This window comes from Mytilus trossulus, chromosome 8 (genome assembly GCF_036588685.1).
Source record: "Mytilus trossulus isolate FHL-02 chromosome 8, PNRI_Mtr1.1.1.hap1, whole genome shotgun sequence".
In the NCBI taxonomy this organism is placed as follows: Eukaryota; Metazoa; Mollusca; class Bivalvia; order Mytilida; family Mytilidae; genus Mytilus; species Mytilus trossulus.
The window spans coordinates 47,138,670-47,160,960 of NC_086380.1; the positions used below are offsets into that span (position 1 = coordinate 47,138,670).

The following is a 22,291-nucleotide window of genomic DNA, read 5'->3' on the forward strand; positions in this document are numbered from 1 at the left end:
AAACGAAGAAAGATTATCAAAATTCGAAAAGAGAGACCGAGAAAAAAAATTGCCTACAATGCCGTAACAGCGACATTACACAGCTGTTTGCCGTGACCAGGATTCGAACCTGGGTTGTCGCGGCCACAACGCGAAGTACTAACCACTATACGATCACGGCTATGACTTGCAGACAGAATGTATGTGGCAAAAATTGGGTATTTAAAATTAAGGCTGATTTTAACATGTTTAACACGTTGTCGGTATCTTTTTGGTCAAATCACTTTTCATACAAAATTTTAACGCGATGTATCTATGGAACGAATGCAATCAGGCTATTCAAAAGGGATTCTGTTCCATCTTATACATTTTTCCAACGGCGTCTGACTGCTCTTTTGTTTTTGTTGGCATGGCATGGTAAAAGGGTTTAGTTTTTATCTTTGTATGAGATACCCATCAGGGTCGATAGGTACCGTGTCCGACTGTAGTCAAGGTCGTTAAATATTCTGTGTGTATGTATCTTGTTTCTGTTTCGCCGGTATTTCTTTTTATACTGGAGCACCATTACAGATTTTGAAGAAGAAAAAAAAACAAAAAACCAGACGGTGACGTGACATGAATTTCAAATTGACATTGCACGAAATATTCATATGTTACTATGTAAAGACAAGAAGACTCAAGTGTTCTAGTTGTATTCAATAGGATCGCAGCGGTTCCTGCAGTGATAGCCAGTAAAACAAATAAAAATTTGGAGAAGTTTACATTCTGTAATTTTGGACCCCAGTTTAAGAAAAGTTGCGCACCCTACATTGTTACATAATATAGTTCGCAACCATTTTTTAAAAAGATGAACGCAATCGGCTTCTTCAAACAGAAATCAATTTTCGCAAACGCTTTTGTTTTGAAGGGTTATTATTTAAACAGTTTATACAATGTCTGTACGTTTAATCTACAAAAAGCTTATTTTAGGAACTATTTGACAGGATGCCGAAAGTACGGAAAACCATTTCACACAACAAACGATTTCCAGTTGAAAATTGGAAAAAAAAGGGGATGTTGTTTACACTTTAGATGATTTAACATAATATAGAAATTTATCTGCAAAACCCAACACATTATAAACAGTCAACTAACGATAATATTAAGTAATAAGTAGATTAAAATCTTTTGTACATGTAAAAGTAAACGGATGATGACGTCGGACGACTACGGATAACAAACGTCGAATATTGTGAAAAGCTCACACTGACCCTCTAGGCCAGGTAGGACATAATACATTTGTAGTTAATGCATATTATTAATACACAAAATTTCAAGTTGAAACTTAAAGTTTGACTAATAACCCCACATATTGGATTGATTGAGTATTATTGTCAATTGTTAAAGGGACACTAGCAGTTAGATTCATGTTCACCTATTTAACTCAAATTCATATATTTGATTTATAACCGTATAAAACATTAATCCAAATTATAGAGAATTATTTTAAAAGGCACAGCAAAACACACAGCATACCCACCCTCGCTTCAGTTTTGTAATCACCGTATTTGTCCTATTAGAATCGAAATAATTCATGGAAGCCATAGATTGTTGGAAATTCACACATGGCCTGGGTCATGATATTCGTTTCACCCCCCCCCCCCCCCCCCCCCTCCGCTAACGCTCAGGATAATATTCGAATATCACGGCCAAGGCCATGTGTAAATTTCCAACAAATCTATGGCTTCCAAGAAGTATTTCTTAATTATAAAAAGTATAAAATAAATAATTTACAGGGCGTGGGTTTAATAATATGTAGCTTCGTTTCGTATATTGCCGCCATCTAATAATAAACTATCGAGTAGATCTCCGAAAACCTCCGATGGTCATATAAACGATATCAACATAAATATAGATATAAAAACAAAGTGGATACGTGTAATTGAATTTTTCCAGGTCTGTATTTCATATTATAGAAAAAAATCGTATGTTAATCATCGTTTTTACCTGTATAAGAATGATTTTTATAGGAATCGAATCAGTCAATCAAACAATAGATCTTCGTTTCACTTTCAAAGTTGACATTCTTTTCCTTCAAATAACAGAACACGCACACTGCATGCTTTATATATCTTTAGGTAAGGGGTTAAATTGAAGTTCACATGAATATGGATTCAATAAGGTCGAATTATTCACTTGCAAGTGAATAATTGATCATCAGTGTTATTTATCTTAATTTGACAAAATTGACCCATACTGGCTGCTAAACGCGAATTATTATTTCACTTTCATTATAATTAATGATTGATAAAAAAAATAATACTTTATATTTTTTTTTATATATCTCGTAGCTAGTGCCCCTTTTTACACTAGCGTACTATAAAAATTCTAGTGGTTGATAGTTTAGATTATTTTTATAGATAACTGCTACGAATTTCAGCTGACGGCGACTATACAAAAATATTATCAGCTTCTTAGCTGATAATATTTTTTTAGTATGCTACTGTAGAATCATTTGACATAAATGTTTTTTCTTTGATTTCGTGGAAAAAGGTGAACAACAAAAAATAAAGGAGTAGGGGAATCGATGTCCGGTTTTGGCACAGCAAAATAAATGTTTAAATACTTTCCAAATTGGCAGTCTAGTGTTTGGCAATGCATAGAGTCAAGAAATATAGAAAAAAAACCATTTAATTATTCAAGGGAATGACATGGGCTATCTGGTTTGGACAGAAGACAAAAGTTTTGCCATAGGAATTGATTTAGAATTAAAATTTGGAGGGGTTTACATTCTGTAATTTTGGACCCCAGTTTAAGATTTTTTTTTAATTTACCCACCTCCGCTATGTGGTTCGAACTGTTATAATTGCGGAACAGTGATAGGGATAAAAGAGTTGTTTTGGCGTGAATCCTTATCACAAGTATATGCCTGTCTTTCTGGTATTGCTTTGGCACACAATTTAGCTATTCCCCAAGCTTGATGCATGTCACTCAAAAATAACAGCAAACAGATTGTAAAGCACGATCTCATGGAAGTTTTAAGCTAGTGCAATAATGGACAAAAGCTTTGACGTAGGGACTTTTATATCAATAAAAGACGTTAAAGGGAATGGATCACCATAACCCATCTTGGGACCTCAATTAAAAAAATCCGTAACTTTACATAAATGGGTCTTTGAGTCTAGACATTGCCTATCATTTGTACTTAATGTCGACAAAAGCTTTGCCGTAACAATTTTTTTATTAATTAAAAAGGTAGGGGTTGGGTCACCATATCACCAACTATGGACCTAAAAAAAGGTTTCGAAATTTTACACACCTGGGATCGTAAGTCCAGGCGACTTCGAGCAATTCCCTGTAATTTTTACATAGTGTACGTGTACAAAAGCTTTGACGTACAGACTTTTTTATCAATAAAAGAAGGTAGGGGTTGGGTCACCATACCCAAACTTTGGACCTGAATTTAAAAGTTCCGTTACTTTATCCACCACGGTATTTGGCTATAAGCAACCTTAGACAAGTGCCTGTCGTGTGCACCTAGTGAGGGCCGTACGGACTTTTTTGTCAATTGAATAAGGGAGATGCTTTCGACCCCCTACACATACTTGGAAGTCAATTAAAAAAGTTTCGTAACTTAACCCACCTGGGTCTTGTGGTATAGGCAACCCTAGGCAATACCTATCGTGTGCTTTGCCGTAGGGACTTTTTATGAATTAAACATGTTAAATAAGGGAGGTTTTTGGGTCACCCTACCCCAACTTTGGACCTCAATTAAAAAATATCTATAACTTTACACACATCGGTCTTTGGGTCCAGGCAATTACAGGCAATTAAAAATCGTTTGCACCTAACTTTGTCGTTTGAACTATTTAACGAATTACAGTCCGCCAAAAGTTAAGCACCACCTACTTTTATTGCATCTATTTTTTTTTCAAATATAAAAAAATCAATGATTCATCGAAAAAAAGAAAAAAATTATATAGCAATTTTGCTAATGTATACCATAAACAAACCACAAATATAAATTTGGTCACTTATGAAGGTTCTATGCATATAGGTTTTTCGTTCATAGAAATAGTGCAAATTACACAATTCAGAAACAGAATTTAAGTTTCACTGTGATTTTTTTTTCTTTCATTTTTTCAACAATTGATATCAATTAAATCAATACATAATCTTTGGCATGTTTGGCAAATTTAATGTCAATATTTGAGTCAATAGCATGTGTAACAACCTCTCTTCCGGTACAGTTTCATAACACGACGTATCATTCTCGGTACAAGCCCTCAAAACTTTAGTTAAGGAATCTGTTGCATCAAACAACAAATGCCACTTTAAAATCGACAAAATATTGTGAAGGTGGATCTCTGCGATTGAGATTTCCACCAATGGCACCTCAGACATGTTTGATAGGGTTCATGTATTGAGACATGCAAGGTCAAAACATAGTGTAATTGGCTTGTTGCTCTTTTGACTCGGTTAAAATCCGTGCCCTGTGTGGTCTAGCGTTGTCGTCCATGTACAAGGGTCTTGTCAATATTGACGCAAGTCGGGAGATATTAAAACAAGGGACTACAATGTTTTAAGGCATCAAATGTCTGTATGTCTGTCCTCTTATGTTACACATCAGAATATGCATATCCAACTTATAACGGTATAAGAAGCAACCCCGTACTGGAACAACACCAACACTGAATGCAGTCCTTGTGCAAATATTGTCTTGGTCATCGGCCGTTTTGTTTTCCCGCGAAATTCGTATTATGTGGTTCGTATTATGTGGTCTACTGACAGTGAAAAATACTGATTCCCATCTGACCAATGAGTGTTTTGTCAGCTTCCTATTTTCAAGCATAGAACGTCATTTTCCCATTGAAACCTGACGGTAGAGTGCCTGCCTGTTATTACAGGTCCCTATACATCAGGACTGGCTCTTAGGTTGCCTCTATGCAGTCGACGGACCAATGGACGAACACTAACAAAATATTGCAATTATATTTCGGTGGTACTTAACTTTTGGCGGACTGTATATATAGAGGGGAGGTGGTAGAGTCACCCTTCCCAGCTTTGGACCTCAATGTTAAAAGTTCCGTAACTTTACCCACATCGTACTTTGAGTCAATGCATGTTTAGGGATTTATTATTTGTACCTAGTGTGGACAAAAGCTTTGCCATACTGACATGTTTATGAATTAAATAATGGTGTGATTTGGTCACCCTACACCGACTTTGGAAGTCATTTGAAAAAGTTCCGTATCTCAAACCACCTGGGTCTATGGGTGTAGGCAACCTTAGGCTATTGCCTATCGTGTGCATCTAGTTTGGAGAAAAGCTTTACCGTTGGGACTTTTTACGAATTAAATTATGGAGGTGGAAGGGTCACCCTACCCCGACTTTGGACCTCAATTTAAAACGTTCCGTAACTTAACCCACCTTAGTCTTTTGGTCGAGGCACCCTTAGGCAATTGCCTATCGGGTGTACTTAGTGTGGGCAAAAGCTTTGCCATAGGGATTTAAAGTTTGGAGGGGGTTGATTCCAGATTTCACATGCCGCGACATAACCGGGTACTAGGCTTGGATTAAAAAATAATTGTCGTGTTAAATTAGTTTAAGTAAAACTTTTATTTCAATTTGATTTCATACGACCACAAAAACAGATTTTGTTTGGTTGTATATTAGTAACATAAGTATTTTTCTAGTTTCGAGACAGTAACTTGTGTGTAAGTGTATAGATCTTTCTGAAATTGTACAACAAGATTCCATTCCAAAAAAAGATGGTTGGGATTGATTTTGGAGGTTATGGCCCATTTTTTTTAGGAATAAGGGAACAAAAAAGGGGCCAAAACAATACTTTTCTAATACTTTGAAATAATTGCGAATTTCTTGACCAATTTCAATGGGGTTTTATTCTTGAATTTTGGGGTTCTGAAAGGGGAACTAGCTACGAGATACATAAAAATCAAAAGTATGATTGTTTTTGTTCAATCATTAATAAAAGTGCAATAGTGAAATAATAATCTGCTTTTATCAGCTGAAATGGTTCAATTTTGTCAAATTAAGCTAATAAACTTTGATAATGAAATATTATCTTGCAAGAGAAAAATTTGACCTCATTAAATCCTTATGCATGTGAACTCAAATTTAACCCCGTAGAAAGAGATAGAATAACGCATGCATTGTCCTTGCACGGGTATTTAAAGGAAAAGAATGTCAACATTTAAAGTGAAACAAAGGCAAATAATTTCATTGACTGATTCGATCCACACAAAATTATTCTTTTAAATGTAAAAACGACCATAAACATAAATTTTTAATCTATATTACAAAATTTAACAGACCTATAAAAATGCAATTGCACGGGTTGCTTAATCTGTGTATATCTATGTTTATGTTTACATCGCTTATATGGTTTTCGAAAGTCAACTCGATAATTAAATAGATGGCCTCTTGGCTAAAATTCACACGAAACGAAGCGACATCTTATTGAGACCATGTCCTGTACTTTGTTTAATTTATACTTTTGATAGTCTGGAAAAATGTTTTACATTGTTATAAATAAAAATTTGAGAATTTGAGTCAAATCGATGAACATGAATTTGGCAGCTAGTGCCCCTTTACATATGCTGAATCTACAGTGTATTAAGTTTTTTGGAATTTGGTCCCCGTTTTTAAATAAGTCCACATGAGGTCCAAATGGTCCAAAATTAAACTTTGTTTGATTTCATCACAAATTGAATTATTGGGGTTGTTTGATATGCCGAATCTAACATTGTACAATGTATTTAGATTTTTAATTTTTGGTCCTGTTTTCAAATTGGTCTACATCAAGGTCCAAAGAGGCCAAAATTAAACTAACTAGTTTGATTTAAACAAAAAATGAATTCTTAGGGTTATTTCATATGATGAATTTAAACATAGATTTTTGATTATGGGCCCAGTTTTCAAGTTGGTCCAAATTGGGGTCCAAAATTTAACTTTGTTTGATTTCAACAAAAAATAAATGTATGGGGTTCTTTGCTATGCTAAATTTGACCATTTATTTAGATTTTTGATTTTTTTGGGCCCTGTAATCAAATTGGTTCACATTGAGATCAAAAGGGTCCAAAATTAAACTTTGTTCGATTTCATAAACATTATTTTTGGGATTCTTTGATATGCTGAATCAATTAAAGAGCCTACAATATAAACAATGCACTGATTATCATGGCTGGGACTGGAAAACCAAAAACTCAGCATACCAATATACACCATAAGTTCACCGACATCCTAGACGACCACGGCCTACAACAAATTGTAGAAGAACCAACAGGAGAATCAAACACCCTAGATCTCATAAATACAAACTACCCGAACTCCTTCATCAGGGTTGAAACCATACCTGGCATATCTGACCATGACATAGTTTTTGCAGAATTAAAAACCATTCCATCAAAACAACACACAAAAGCCACGAAAGATTTCACTATACAAAAAAGCAAAGTGGGATAACATCAAACAAGATCTTAAATCAATAAATAACCAAGATGAACCACCAAGATTGATGCACGCAAGATATGTGGGACTCTTTTCAGGACAATCTAAAAAATACCATAAATACCAACATACCACAGAAAACAGCCAGATCAAAAGACGGCAACCATTGGATAACAGCAGACTTCAAATGGCTAATTCGAAAACGGGATAAAGACTACAAGACAAAAAGGAATCAGCAGATCCAAAGCAAAACAGCAAATACAAGGAACTAAAACGACTGGTACAAAGAGAAATCAGACATGCATACTGAAAATACATAAAGGACATCATTACACCAGATCCAAAATAACGACAAAAAACGAACTGAATTAAACGTTTCTGGACAAAAGATCAGATGGAAATCAAATATCACCTTAACGAAGCAATGGGCTACTCCATCCAGACCCAGTTGAAAAGGCAAACATCTTTAATAAGCAAATAATTCACAAGCACTGAATTTAAAGATAGCTGCAACATGACAGATCAACCTTACCCTACAATACCGGACCAAAACATCACTGAAAATGGCATAATTATTATCAAATCTGAACCCATATAAGGCTGCTGGACCAGACTCTATAAAATCAAGAGTACTTAAAGAACTTTCATCTGATATTGGGTCAATGTTAACAACTATCTTCAGGCGGTCATATGAAGCAGGTGACTACCAGATATTTGGAAAAGAGCAAACGCAAGTCCAATATTTAAGGTGGTACCTAACACTACAGGGAGATAACTCTGTAAAATCAGCAGAACGTTTTAATTATGTTGTGTTTTTAAGGGAATATAAGCTTCTCGATGATCAAAGAAAGTTTTTGTCAAACTGCTATATAACTAGTGTAATTTTTCTGATTAAACGGTTGGTTCAAATCTTTTGATTATTTTATATTTTTGTTAAAGGGTCAAAGTAAATACTTTGTCAAACTTTAAAGAAAATTAAACGAGCCAAATTAATTTTAGTTAAAGTGTTAGGTACCACCTTAAGAAGGGAAAACGGTTTGACACAATGAACTAACGTCCAGTCTCACTTACCTGCATTTACTGTAAAATCATGGAACACATTGTAACAAGCCACATTATGACCCATGCTGACAAATATGATATACTTTACCCATTACAACATTAATTCAGGAGAGGCCTATCCTGCAAAATACAACTGATATACTTCATAAATGACATCACCATAATCATGGATTCAGGGAAACAAACACACTGCCTAATTATGGATTTTTCAAAGGCCTTTGATAAAGTAAGTCACAGTTTACCAATACACAAACTGGATCACTATGGTATCAGAGGCAAAACCAGCAAATGGATACATAATTTCCTTTCTGACAGGAAACAAGTGGTAGTTGAAGAAGGGGAACCAACTGACACACTCAATGTAGAATCAGGCGTCCCACAGGGCTCGGTACTTGGACCGAGTTTGATCTTTTTCTACATAAATGACATGCCAGAAGGTATTCGCTCAAGGGTTAGACTCTTTGCAGATGACACCATAGTTCACCTGACCATTGCATCAGACGCAGACAGGTTGAACCTACAAGAGGACATCAACAAGCTTGCAATCTGGGAAACAAAATGGAAATGGCCTTTCATCCTGATCAATGCAATGTATTAACAATCACAAGAAAACGCAAACATACAGTTAGAGTACAAATTGCATGGACACACACTGAAGCCAGTAAAATCTGACAAATATCTAGGTTGTACCATTAGATCACTTAAAATGGAACGAGCACATCAGAAACATCTGTAACAAAGCGAAAAAAAAACATTGAGTTTCTGAAACTAACCTTAATATCAGCAACACCACTATAAAGGAAACTGCATACAAATCCCTAGTCAGACCAACCTTGGAGTATGCATGCACAGTATGGGACCCTTTCCAGCAGAACAACAAACACCGGCTTGAAATGGTACTAAGAAGAGCAGCAATATATGTCACTAAAAGATATCACAACACCTCATATGTTAGTGACATGATTACCATACTAGAATGGAAATCCCTTGAAGACCATGGCCAAACTTTCAAACGGGATGGTAAATGTAAATACAGAAGACACGCCCATTCCACCAGACAGAATAAACCTGAACTTAAACATCAACGGTTTCCAATTACCAACTTGTAGAACAGAAGTGAGGAAAGAATCGTTCTATCCAAGAACAATAAGGGACTGGAACGCACTACCAACTAACCACCACCAGTACAAGTAGTCTTGAAAGTTTCAAGACTCACCTACACGAGACGATTTAGACCACCGTCCATGTTTTTAATCTCACTGTATATAGAATGTATAGCACAACACATTTTGACATATTTCTATCTAAAATATTTACATGCGCATCCAAAAGTTGCAAAATAATCAGTTAATTGATGGTGGCCGCAAAATGATAGAAGTAGAAAAGAAGCAATTATGTCAGTAAGAAACATGAAAAAAATCGTTTCGTTGTCATCTTCACAGGGAAAACTACTCAAACCCCTTGGGGATCTTCCAGAATCAACACCTTTCAGTCTAGCACATGAACCTTGCCTTTGTTTTGTCACAGCCTTTAAATTATTCATTTAATAAACATCAAATTCAATGTCTACTCTTGAATACTTACCGATGCAAGATTTTATGTAAGGCAGTATGACATCATTTGCATATTCATCAAATGTTTTTGCCCAACTTGGTGGCCTGGAATTAACCATTGCTGCCCCACCATCGATAAATGCATCATAATTTGAATCTGCAAATCACAGTAGGTTTCAAGTATACCCATTTGCAGCGATGTAATACCACTGTTGAGACAAAGACGGAGGAGTAGTTTGTTTTTTTATGGATTAAGAAATATTTCAAGTCATAAAATTGAGAATGGAAATGGGGAATGTGTCAAAGAGACAACAACCCGACTATAGAAAAAAAACCGGTACCACGATTTCCCGAGAACTACGAGAACAACATAATATCCCGAAAACAAGATTTTTAATTGTGTTATAGGTGTTTTGATTGTGTTTTTACTACTTTTTACAATAATAAAGAATACTAATAAGAGATAATACTCGTTTTTATTCAATAAAAATGCAATTTTAGGTCAAAAATTCGATTTCTATGTCTTGTATGCAAAAATCCTTGTTGAACACAATATGGCGGACATTCTTAAGGTAGACAACCTAAGAAAATCAAAGTATTAGAATATCTTAGAAGAACTGACAGAAAAGAAAAGTATCAAATGTACTGAAAGAATAGATTTTATTAAAAAAAAATGTTAAAAATTCATATAAAAACTGACAAAATATAACGTCCGCCATATTGTTTTAAGGAATAAGGAATTTGCCTCATACAAATCTATTTTCTGAAGATTGCGTGTACTTTTATTAATTATGAACGCCATAAACCTTAATCATTGTATGCTGTTACACTTATTTTAGCAAAAAACACATATATAACACCATAAAAAATCTTTGTTCTCGGGATATATAATCTTGTTTTCGGGATATTATGTTGTTCTCGTAGTTCTCGGGAAATCGTGTTGCCCAAAAAAAACCAGGTCTTCAATGTAGCGAGAAATTCCCGCACCCGAATGCGTCCTTCAGTTGCCCCCTAAACAAATATATACTGGTTCAGTGATAATGAACGCCATACTAATTTCCAAATTGTACACAAGAAACGAAAATAAAAATAATACAAGACTAACAAAGGTCAGAGGCTCCTGGTTTGGGACAGGCGCAAAAATGCGGCGGGGTTTAACATGTTTGTGAGATCTCAACCCTCCCCCTAAACCTCTAGCCAATGTAGAAAAGTAAACGCATAACAATACGCACATTAAAATTCAGTTCAAGAGAAGTCCGAGTCTGATGTCAGAAGATGTAACCAAAGAAAATAAACAAAATGACAATAATACATAAATAACAACAGACTACTAGTAGTTAACTGACATGCCAGCTCCAAACTTCAATTACACTGATTGAAAGATTATGATTTCATCATATGAACATCAGGTACAATCCTTCCCGTTAGGGGTTTAGTATCATACAATCATAACATATATGAGAAGAACATAACCCGTGTCATGCCAAAAACTGTTTTTTGAATAAATATGTTTAGTTCCGATGCAAAGACCCTATAAGTGAATCAATATTAACGCCAAAATATGCAATCTTTAATGACAGTTGACCTGACAACAGAAACATTACAGTTACTATATCCCTTCTTAATAAGTTTATTCAAAGGTTTTGTTAGGTTTCTGAGGTGAATATTGACACCTTTGTGCTTTATAAAGAATATTTCCATAAAAAATTGGATGTGAAATACCTAAACGTATAAGAAGTCTGCATGTTAAGCAATATTTACGAATGATGTTCTCATACCGATGATAAAATTTAGTAAATGTTTTGACTAGTTTTTGATATCAAAAACCCTGGTGTAATAATTTTTTCAGTAATACATAAATTTCATTGTTACATACACGAGCGAATCCTACAAGTTGAGATATGTAAACACCGTAAGATGGTGAAACTGTTTACTGTGACAAGAAATAAAAAGACTAGAAAAGATATCGCAATCACTTCTAAAATTCTCTAACAAGACCGGACGGACACACACCAGGTACTTCAATGTCCTCACAACACAAAACAAGTCAGAAATTTGTATCAAATATTTTCATCATTATTGAAGGCCTTACAGTGACCTGTTATTGCATGTATTCACTTATTTGAACTGTATATCAAATAAAAGAAATCTAAACATCATATAAAAACATCTGCACATTACTATCATATTTTGTCAAATGGGCATAAAAAATACTATTTCCATGTCAACAGTAATCAATGAGGATTTGAGTTACACAGAAAATTAACTCAGGGGTGCTTGTAGAACATTCCATATACAATCCTGCAATGAAGAATACACAAGCATCTTCTTTTATCTGAATATTGATAAAACAGCCGAAATATTGCATATTCAAGCAATTGGTTGACCAAAAAATATCAATGAAGTGATACACTTTTTATAGTTTTATTACATGTAAGTACACATTATTACTAAAAAAATAAATGTATTAGTTAAAAATAAAAAAAGAACAGTATTCGTTTTTATTTTCATTTTTCCATGCAAAAGGATGCACTTCAGAGAAATTGTCAAAATAGAGCTTCTTAATTTATCCACACAAATTTCATTCATATAAGGTAATCCAGATTTTTTTTTAAATTTTTAATTTCAGGCAATTTTATTGATTTATGGCATCCTAAATTTAAGGAATAACAGACCTGTAGTTGAAGAGTTTGTGTTGTAATTTGTGATTTGATGGTTAACTGACCACATGTTGAGGCGACAGTAAAATCAAAATTGACGACGGCAAAACTTAAACTGCAGTACTGTCATTCCTTTTCTAATGCACCACAAAGAGAACCAGATGCTCCGCAGGGCGTAGCTTTATACGACCGCAGAGGTTGAACCCTGAACAGTTGGGGCAAGTATGGACACAACATTCAAGCTGGATTCCGCTCTAAATTTGGATTGTGATTAAATAGTTGACACAGCAGAGGTTTCTGACACAGAATGAATGTATTCAAATGAACTTAAAATTTTTGTTTTCTCTTAGAGCAATTCACTATGCTGTTGAATATTAATCCTCTCAAAAAAATGTTTGAAGAAATTTTCTTTTTATTTATGAAATTTCAAATGAGAAAAATTGAACCCAATTTTTTAATCACATCCCCCTTTCCCTTATTCCAAAACTAATTTCAATTAAAATATTCTAATGGAGTTTGCAACAATTACTACTCATTTAAATACATCATAAAATATTAAGATGTAAAAAAACTGCTTGTTATCACTGAATGGTAAATATTATTTAAATTTATCAGTTGGTAGTAAAAAGTGAATATACATTGTATATTGTATATAACAAAGATTTAAGTTGATTCTGGACAAAGAAAGATAACTCCAATTAAAAAAAATTCTTGCAGATATTTCTTGCTTACTATACTGGACAAAGAAAGATAACTCTTAATTAAAATAAAATTTGCTATTTCACAATATTGTGAAATTAGATATTTCTTGCCATTGCACAATACTGTGCAATTGAAAAGACTTGCTATTGCACAATACTTAATATTATAGTTTTAGATCCTGATTTGGACCAACTTGAAAACTGGGCCCATAATCAAAAATCTAAGTACATGTTTAGATTCAGCATATCAAAGAGGCCCAAGAATTTAATTTTTGTTAAAATCAAACTTAGTTTAATTTTGGACCCTTTGCACTTTAATTTAGACCAATTTTAAAACTGGACCAAAAATTAAGAATCTACATACACAGTTAGATTTGGCATATCAAAGAACCCCAATTATTCAATTTTTGATGAAATCAAACAATGTTTAATTTTGGACCTCGATTTGGGCCAACTTGAAAACTGGGCCAATAATCAAAAATCTAAGTACATTTTTAGATTCAGCATATCAAAGAACCCAAAGGTATCAATTTTTGTTAAAATCAAACTAAGTTTAATTTTGGACCCTTTGGACCTTAATGTAGACCAATTTGAAAACGGGACCAAAAATTAAGAATCTACATACACAGTTAGATTCGGCATATTAAAGAACCCCAATTATTCAATTTTGATGAAATCAAACAAAATTTAATTTTGGACCCTTTGGGCCCCTTTTTCCTTAACTGTTGGGACCAAAACTCCCAAAATCAATACCAACCTTCCTTTTATAGTTATAAACCTTGTGTTTAAATTTCATAGATTTCTATTTACTTATACTAACGCTATGGTGCGAAAACCAAGAAAAATGCTTATTTTGGTCCCTTTTTGGCCCCCAATTCCTAAACTGTTCGGACCGAAACTCCCAAAATCAATACCAACCTTCCTTTTGTGGTCATAAACATTGTGTTTAAATTTCATTGATTTCTATTTACTTTAACTAAAGTTATTGTGCGAAAACCAAGAATAATGCTTATTTGGGCCCTTTTTTGGCCCCTAATTCCTAAACTGTTGAAACCAAAACTCCCAAAATCAATCCCAACCTTTCTTTTGTGGTCATAAACCTTGTGTCAAAATTTCATACATTTCTATTAACTTAAACTAAAGTTATAGTGCGAAAACCAAGAAAATGCTTATTTGGGCCCTTTTTGGCCCTTAATTCCTAAAATGTTGGGACCAAAACTCCCAAAATCAATACCAGCCTTCCTTTTATGGTCATAAACCTTGTGTTAAAATTTCATAGATTTCTATTCACTTTTACTAAAGTGAGTGCGAAAACTAAAAGTATTCGGACGACGACGACGACGACGCCAACGTGATAGCAATATACGACGAAAATTTTTTCAAAATTTGCGGTCGTATAAAAATGTACATTAGAGCTTGGTGAAATTTAAAAAATTAAATTCCTAGACTTTAAACTTTATGCATGATTTTCGCTTGTAAAACATTATGGCAAAACATGACATCATATAAAGAAAACATTCAAACCAAAGGTTATTTGGTTATGAGTATGCTTTAGATTTAGATATATTCCAATTGAAACAGCGTTTTTGAGGTATTCTATGATTTATTTTCGTTTATATTGTTTTCAATGAACATTTCAAAATGGCCACCAAGGCATGTCAATGGTGATTTGATGGTTAATTCAGGCCAATGAAAAAAGTTGTTACAATAAGTAAGATTGTATCATAATTTGATATCTCATTGTTGAAGGCTTTGCAGTGACCTGTAATTGCTTACATTCACTTACTTGACCTTGAATAGTTTGACTCATTCACAAGCATATCTTATCTTTATACTAAATAGGTATTTCAGAAAAGTGTACATGGCTTCCAACCTGATATCTGTATATGCTATTAATATTAACAATAACAGTATTGGTTGATTCACAGGAAGATCAGATATAATTTTGAAACATTTTACCATAGTGATAATTATGGCCACTTTTAGTTAATTTGCCCATCTGAAAAATTCGCTCTGATTGGTTGTTTGATTATGTGCTAAAAGGTAGTTTTTGATTACATTTCAAAAGACCACTGAGTATAGATGATCATTATATAGTCCAGTGCAAATAAGATTGCAAGCAATCGCCCACTTCAACAGTGTGGATATCAACCACGTCCAGTGTAAATTGATAAAAAAAAAACTTGGGACTAACACTATGGTTTTACATAAATCTCTTTTCATTTAACAGTGCTTTGTTGCTGAGATTCTCCATCAGGGAACAGCTTCTGCAATAAAGATAAAATCAAATTATAAAATGATTTAAAATTCATAATGCAATGTTCTGAAAGATAATGAGCCATCAACAGCACTCCAGTTAAAAATTTTCAAATAAATAAACATTTTCAAAATGATTATGTGACACTAATAGACAATACATTTCAATCTTGAGTTACTGCATGTTACACCATTTTGGAAAAGAACAAGTAAAATTTGTCCACTGACTTTTCTTAACTGTTGCAAATATTCCACTTTACAAATTGAAAACTATAGATTCTTCTTTTAGCAAAACTAACATGGCTGATAAAGTTTAAATCAGACTAGTTTGTCATATATATTTCACCTGTTTTTCTACAATTTTCTCTCATAGTGGAGCATGTGTTATTGTATTTATTAGTATAAGGGAGTAGATTAGAATCTTTAATCTTTCATCAATGAGCTTCATTGCTGATTCAAATTAAAGTCAGTAATGTACTAATGTGCATTCCCCTTTACTAGATATAACATCAGTGATAATGTACAATTGACAACTTTTGATAAGGTTAATTTTATATTAAATTCACTAAGGACAATGAATGGCATAATTCTGCTGATATATATCCATCTCAGTATTTATCAAGATAGTAAGTTGACAGCTTTTACAAGTTGAAATGTCCAATAAAAACTTATTTAAAACAAGAGTGCACATGCTGAAATGTCTCACCTGATTGAATATTCATGTTTTATTTTATATTGATAGTCCTAAAGTTTTCACATAAACTTAACATAATCAATACTCCATGAAAATGAGGCCAAGCCTTGAAGGTGAGATCAACAAACTCATTTCAGGGACTTTTTAATAGCCTACTTTGCAGTATGGACTTTGCTCATTGTTGAAGGTGGTACTGTGACCTATAGTTGTTAATTTCTGTGTCATTTTGGTCTCTTGTGGAGAGTTCTTATTGCCAATCATACCACATCTTCTTTTTTATATACTAGTATACAAAAAGACATTTACACCTTTAAATCATTACATACACCAAATATAGTTCCCTCACAGCCAAACAGACATTGTACACCTTGCATTATCATTTGTTTCTTGTTGTACAAGGAAAAAAAATACAAAATTTATACAAGATTCATTTCAAAAGATTTTCAATTTTAAAAAACATAAACAACTTGTGTAAAATTGTTCTTAAAGGGCAATAACTCCTTTTGACCATTTTTACCTCATGTCAGATTTGCTCTAAATATTTTAATTTCTGAGATGTGAGCCATAAACTGCATTTGACCCCTATGTTCTATTTTTAGCCATGGTGGCCTTGTTTGTTGATGGATCAAGAAGATTTTTAAATGTTAGCAAACTTGATGAACAAATTGTGTAAAATTGTGTTTAAAGGGCAATAACTCCTTAAGGGGCCAATTGACAATTTCGGTCATACATTATTTTTTGTACATCTTACTTTGTTGAACATTATTGTTGCTTACAGTGTATATCTATCAATAATATTTTTCAAGATAATAACAAAGAACTGCAAAATTTCCTTGAAACTACCAATTTAGTGGCAGCAACCCAACAATGGGTTGTTCAATTCGTCTGAAAACTGAAAGGCTAATAGATCTTGACCAGTTGAACAATTTTACCCTAATCAGATTTGCTATAAAAGCTTTAGCTTTTAAGAGATTAGCCATGTTCTATTTTTAGCCATCACAGCCAGGTTTGTCGATGGATCAAAACTTTGAATACATTTTATAAACTAAATACCCTAAGGAACATTTAAAGTTTAATGAATTTGGCCCAGTAGTTTCAGAGGAGAAGATTTTGAAATTAGTTTATGATGACAGACGACGATGTATGCCAATGATAGCATAGACTTAGCTCACATGGGGCCCTTCAGACCCTGGTGAGCTAAAATTGGAAACCAATTTCGGAATTACAGAAAGGCCACATACAGGTGTACAGAAGGACAAGAGTAACACTTAATCCCCCCTCCGCTACGTAATGGACATTAAAATGACATTGAAGAGCAAGAACTCCAATAAGGAATCAACTGAAGATTTCGGCTGTGTTGACTAATTTGTATATTTAGTCATGCTAATCAAAGATGCAGGGGCGATAAGGCCCTTTTTTGGCCCAAAAATTACTGCAAATTTAAAAGTTATCATACATGTTTTTAAATTACTGAAAACTTGACTAAGGTACAGGGTATTCAGAAAAATAAAACAATTTTGGACATTGAACAAGTTTATACCAGCATATGGCAACAAATCATGACTTAATTTGCATATTTTGTAAAATTTCATGATTCTCCTTTTATTCATCAAATTTTAAGTATATTTTCGTCATAATTGAACTTGACCTCCATTTTGTCATCAGTAACAACATATTAAAATTTGGGAAGCTTTGGTTGGTTGAACAGTTCATGAGTAAATGCACGGACAAAGGATTAATTACCTACAACTGGTAATATTCATGGACACGACTGCAAATGCCAAGAACCATAACTCCTGAACCATATAAGTCAAAATCCTCATTATTAAACTTGACCTTCATTTTGTTGTCAGTAACAACATATTAAAATTTTAAAAGCTTTGGTTGGTTGAACAGTTCATGAGTAAATGCACGGACAAAGGATTAATTACCTACAACTGGTAATATTCATGGGAATATTTTTTTTCAACCTATTTTCATATACAACCGGATGTGACGTCCCATGATTTGGTGGTATTACACCTTTACACTACACTACACAGTTTATGGCCATGTTCATTTAAGAAAAATCTAAATTCCATTTCATCGATAAATTCTTAAATATTAATAAACAACTTTCTTAATTCTAATTTTTTGGTTCCTTATTGGAAATTTTCTTTTTTGGTTGGTTCCTTACCACAAATGGTACTCAAATCTTCCATAGTAACAAAGTTTATTTGTACTTATTGAAAGCTAATCTCACACTGAATTTCAGATCCTAATTTTAACAGTGATGTGAGAAAACTTATCAATCTTTTGAATAAACTAATATTCTGAAAGGTTACCAATTTAACACAGTAAATATATTTTTGAATATTGGTTTTATCAGTGTAAATTCTGATTTTGTTATAAGTAAATTAAAACTAAACTAAATATCATTGTCAATTTGTCATATCGGTACTTTCAATCTTTTTGAAATCAAGAACCTGAATCACTCTACATGATTTTTTTGTAGATCAATGACTGATTTGCTGTTTAATGTATATTAATGTGTGTTTAAACACTTCTGTAAAAAATTCACTCCATCTATTATAGTTTCTATAATAAACTAGAGGCTCTCAAGAGCCTGTATCGCTCACCTGATTCTACTTGGGTTTTTGAAATCATATAAAAAAATATAAATTTTGGCTAAAAGTGACAACACAACCTCATTTATAAGGAAAGGGAACATGTTATTCAATTCATTCAAAAGTCCCCCACTGGCGGCCATCTTGGATGACGGATCGGCTACAAAGTAAAACCAGATGCTCCGCAGGGCGTAGCTTTATACGACCGCAGAGGTTGAACCCTGAACAGTTGGGGCAAGTATGGACACAACATTCAAGCTGGATTCAGCTCTAAATTTGGATTGTGATTAAATATTTGACACAGCATAGGTTTCTGACACAGAATGAATGTGTTCTAATGAACTTAAAATTTTTGTTTTCTCTTAGAGCAATTCACTATGCTGATATTAATCCTGTCAAAAAAATGTTTGAAGAAATTTTCTTTTTATTTAAGAAATTTCAAATGAAAAAAATTGAAATCACATCCCCCTTTCCCTTATTCCAAAACTAATCTCAATTAAAATATTCTAATGGAGTTTGCAACAATAACTACTCATTTAAATACATCATAAAATATTAAGATGTAAAAAAACTGCTTGTTATCACTGAATGGTAAAGATTATTATAGGATTAAACACATTTTTTCTAGAGGTTATTGATGTGTAAACCGGGGCGGTTAACTCACAAACTGAATAAAAGTCTGAAGGACTTTTATGTCAAGTTTGTGAGTTAGAGACCCGGTTTACACATCAATAACCTCTAGAAAAAATGTGTTTAATCCTTATAATTCTTCAGCCAAACATACGCGATTATTAATTTACATTATTACTTTGATGGCTACTATATGTACCATCAGAAGCACAATGGCATGTCGTAACCAAGGAGTACGCCGCCATCTTGACTTTCTAAAAATTTAAATGTTCTATAAATGCAACAGAATCTAAAATGAACTAGCACCTACCTCAAAAACTTCATTTTGATTAGATACTATCCGAATTTGAAGCGTACAAGTAACGAAATAATCTTCCGTCTGGAAGTTTTCAATCGTATGACGCCGTGATTGCCATGACGTAAATTCGCCAAATTATTCGTGAAATTTCCCGGAATTTTATTCAAATTTTATTTTTATACATTTTCGAAGCTCAAGTGCATGTATTTTATTTCTTCTTTTTTTATTATTATATATGCATTAGAATAGAAACAACTGTTATGCAATTGTTTTATAATCTCAACTTGCTGAAGATCCCAGTACCCCTGCAAGAATGTGTATCGCGCATGAATAGCTTACAAAAGTAGTTTCGGAAACATGGTTTATCGAAGTGTAAACCAAGAGAAAAATTCTACTTGACCAATGCAATTCAAGTATTTATAGATATTCAAATGATATAAGAATTATTCAAATTTATCAGTTGGTAGTAAAAGGTGAATATACATTGTATATTGTATATAACAAAGATTTAAATTGATTCTGGACAAAGAAAGATAACTCCAATTAAAAAAAAATCTTGCAATAAGATATTTCTTGCTTACTATTCTGGACAAAGAAAGATAACTCTAATTAAAAAAAAAATTTGCTATTTCACAATATTGTGAAATTAGATATTTCTTGCCATTGCACAATACTGTGCAATTGAAAAGACTTGCTATTGCACAATACTTAATATAATAATTTTAGATCCTGATTTGGACCAACTTGAAAACTGGGCCCATAATCAAAAATCTAAGTACATGTTTAGATTCAGCATATCAAAGAGGCCCAAGAATTTAATTTTTTTTAAAATAAAACTTAGTTTAATTTTGGACCCTTTGGACCTTAATGTAGGCCAATTTGAAAACGGGACAAAATGAAGAATCTACATACACAGTTAGATTTGGCATATCAAAGAACCCCATTTATTCAATTTTTGATGAAATCAAATAAAGTTTAATTTTGGACACAGATTTGGACCAACTTGAAAAGTGGGCCAATAATCAAAAATCTAAGTACATTTTTAGATTCAACATATCAAAGAACCCAACCGATTCATTTTTTGTCAAAATCAAACTAAGTTTAATTTTGGACCCTTTGGACCTTAATGTAGACCAATTTGAAAACATGACCAAAAGTTAAGAATCTACATACACAGTTAGATTCGGCCTATCAAAGAACCCCAATTATTCAATTTTGATGAAATCAAACAAAGTTTAATTTTGGACCCTTTGGGCCTCTAATTCCTAAACTGTTAGGACCAAAACTCCCAAAATCAATACCAACCTTCCTTTTATGGTCATAAACCTTGTGTTTAAATTTCATAGATTTCTATTTACTTATACTAACGTTATGGTGCGAAAACCAAGAAAAATGCTTATTTGGGTCCCTTTTTGGCCCCTAATTCCTAAACTGTTGGGAACTAAACTCCCAAAATCAATACCAATCTTCCTTCTGTGGTCATAAACATTGTGTTTAAATTTCATTGATTTCTATTTACTTAAACTAAAGTTATTGTGCAAAAACCAAGATTATGCTTATTTTGGCCCTTTTTTGGCCCCTAATTCCTAAACTGTTACCACCAAAACTCCCAAAATCAATCCCAACCTTTCTTTTGTGGTCATAAACCTTGTGTCAATATTTCATAGATTTCTATTAGCTTAAACTAAAGTTAAAGTGCGAAAACCAAGAAAATGCTTATTTGGGCCCTTTTTGGCCCCTAATTCCTAAAATGTTGGGACCAAAACTCCCAAAATCAATACCAACCTTCCTTTTATGGTCATAAACCTTGTGTTAAAATTTCATAGATTTCTATTCACTTTTACTAAAGTTAGAGTGCGAAAACTAAAAGTATTCGGACGACGACGACGACGACGACGACGCCAACGTGATAGCAATATTTTTCAAAATTTGCGGTCGTATAAAAACTTGATCAGCACCTCATAAGGAACATTCATGCCATGTTATGTTTTATTCCATTCAGTGGTTCTCTAAAAGAAGTCATTTGTATGCATTTCCCATAGGGTCCTATGTTAAACTAAGTCCCCTGCTGGTGGCCATCTTGGATGATGGATCGGCTACAAAGTAAAAAAACTTGATCAGCACCTCATAAGGAACATTCATGCCATGTTATGTTTTATTCCATTCAGTGGTTCTCTAAAAGAAGTCATTTGTATGCATTTCCCATAGGGTCCTATGTTAAACTAAGTCCCCCCGCTGGCGGCAATCTTGGATAATGGATCGGCTACAAAGTAACATCACTTGGTCAGCACCTCATAGAAAAAGCACTCTTATGATAAGCTGCACACCAATCCATTGGTTCCATTCCATTCAGTGGTTCTCTAGAAGAAGTTCAAAATGTAAATTGTTAACTACGACAACGAC

General features: G+C 33.5%; 1 protein-coding gene and 1 non-coding gene across 3 annotated transcripts in view; both read right to left on the reverse strand.

Moving 5' to 3' along the window:
* Positions 1–88: 88 nt before the first annotated feature.
* Positions 89–160, reverse strand: Trnah-gug (transfer RNA histidin (anticodon GUG)). Its single transcript has one exon. It is a non-coding gene; the product is annotated as a tRNA-His (tRNA).
* Positions 161–12,451: 12,291 nt separating this feature from the next.
* LOC134681046 (spermidine synthase-like) overlaps positions 12,452–22,291 on the reverse strand; it is a 55,650-nt gene continuing 45,810 nt past the window's right edge. For both annotated transcript variants that reach the window (XM_063540436.1, XM_063540435.1), the window contains one exon: positions 12,452–15,671. In XM_063540436.1, the coding sequence (XP_063396506.1) occupies positions 15,624–15,671 (48 nt within the window). In that variant the 3' untranslated portion in view covers positions 12,452–15,623. The remainder of the gene's footprint in view (positions 15,672–22,291) is intronic.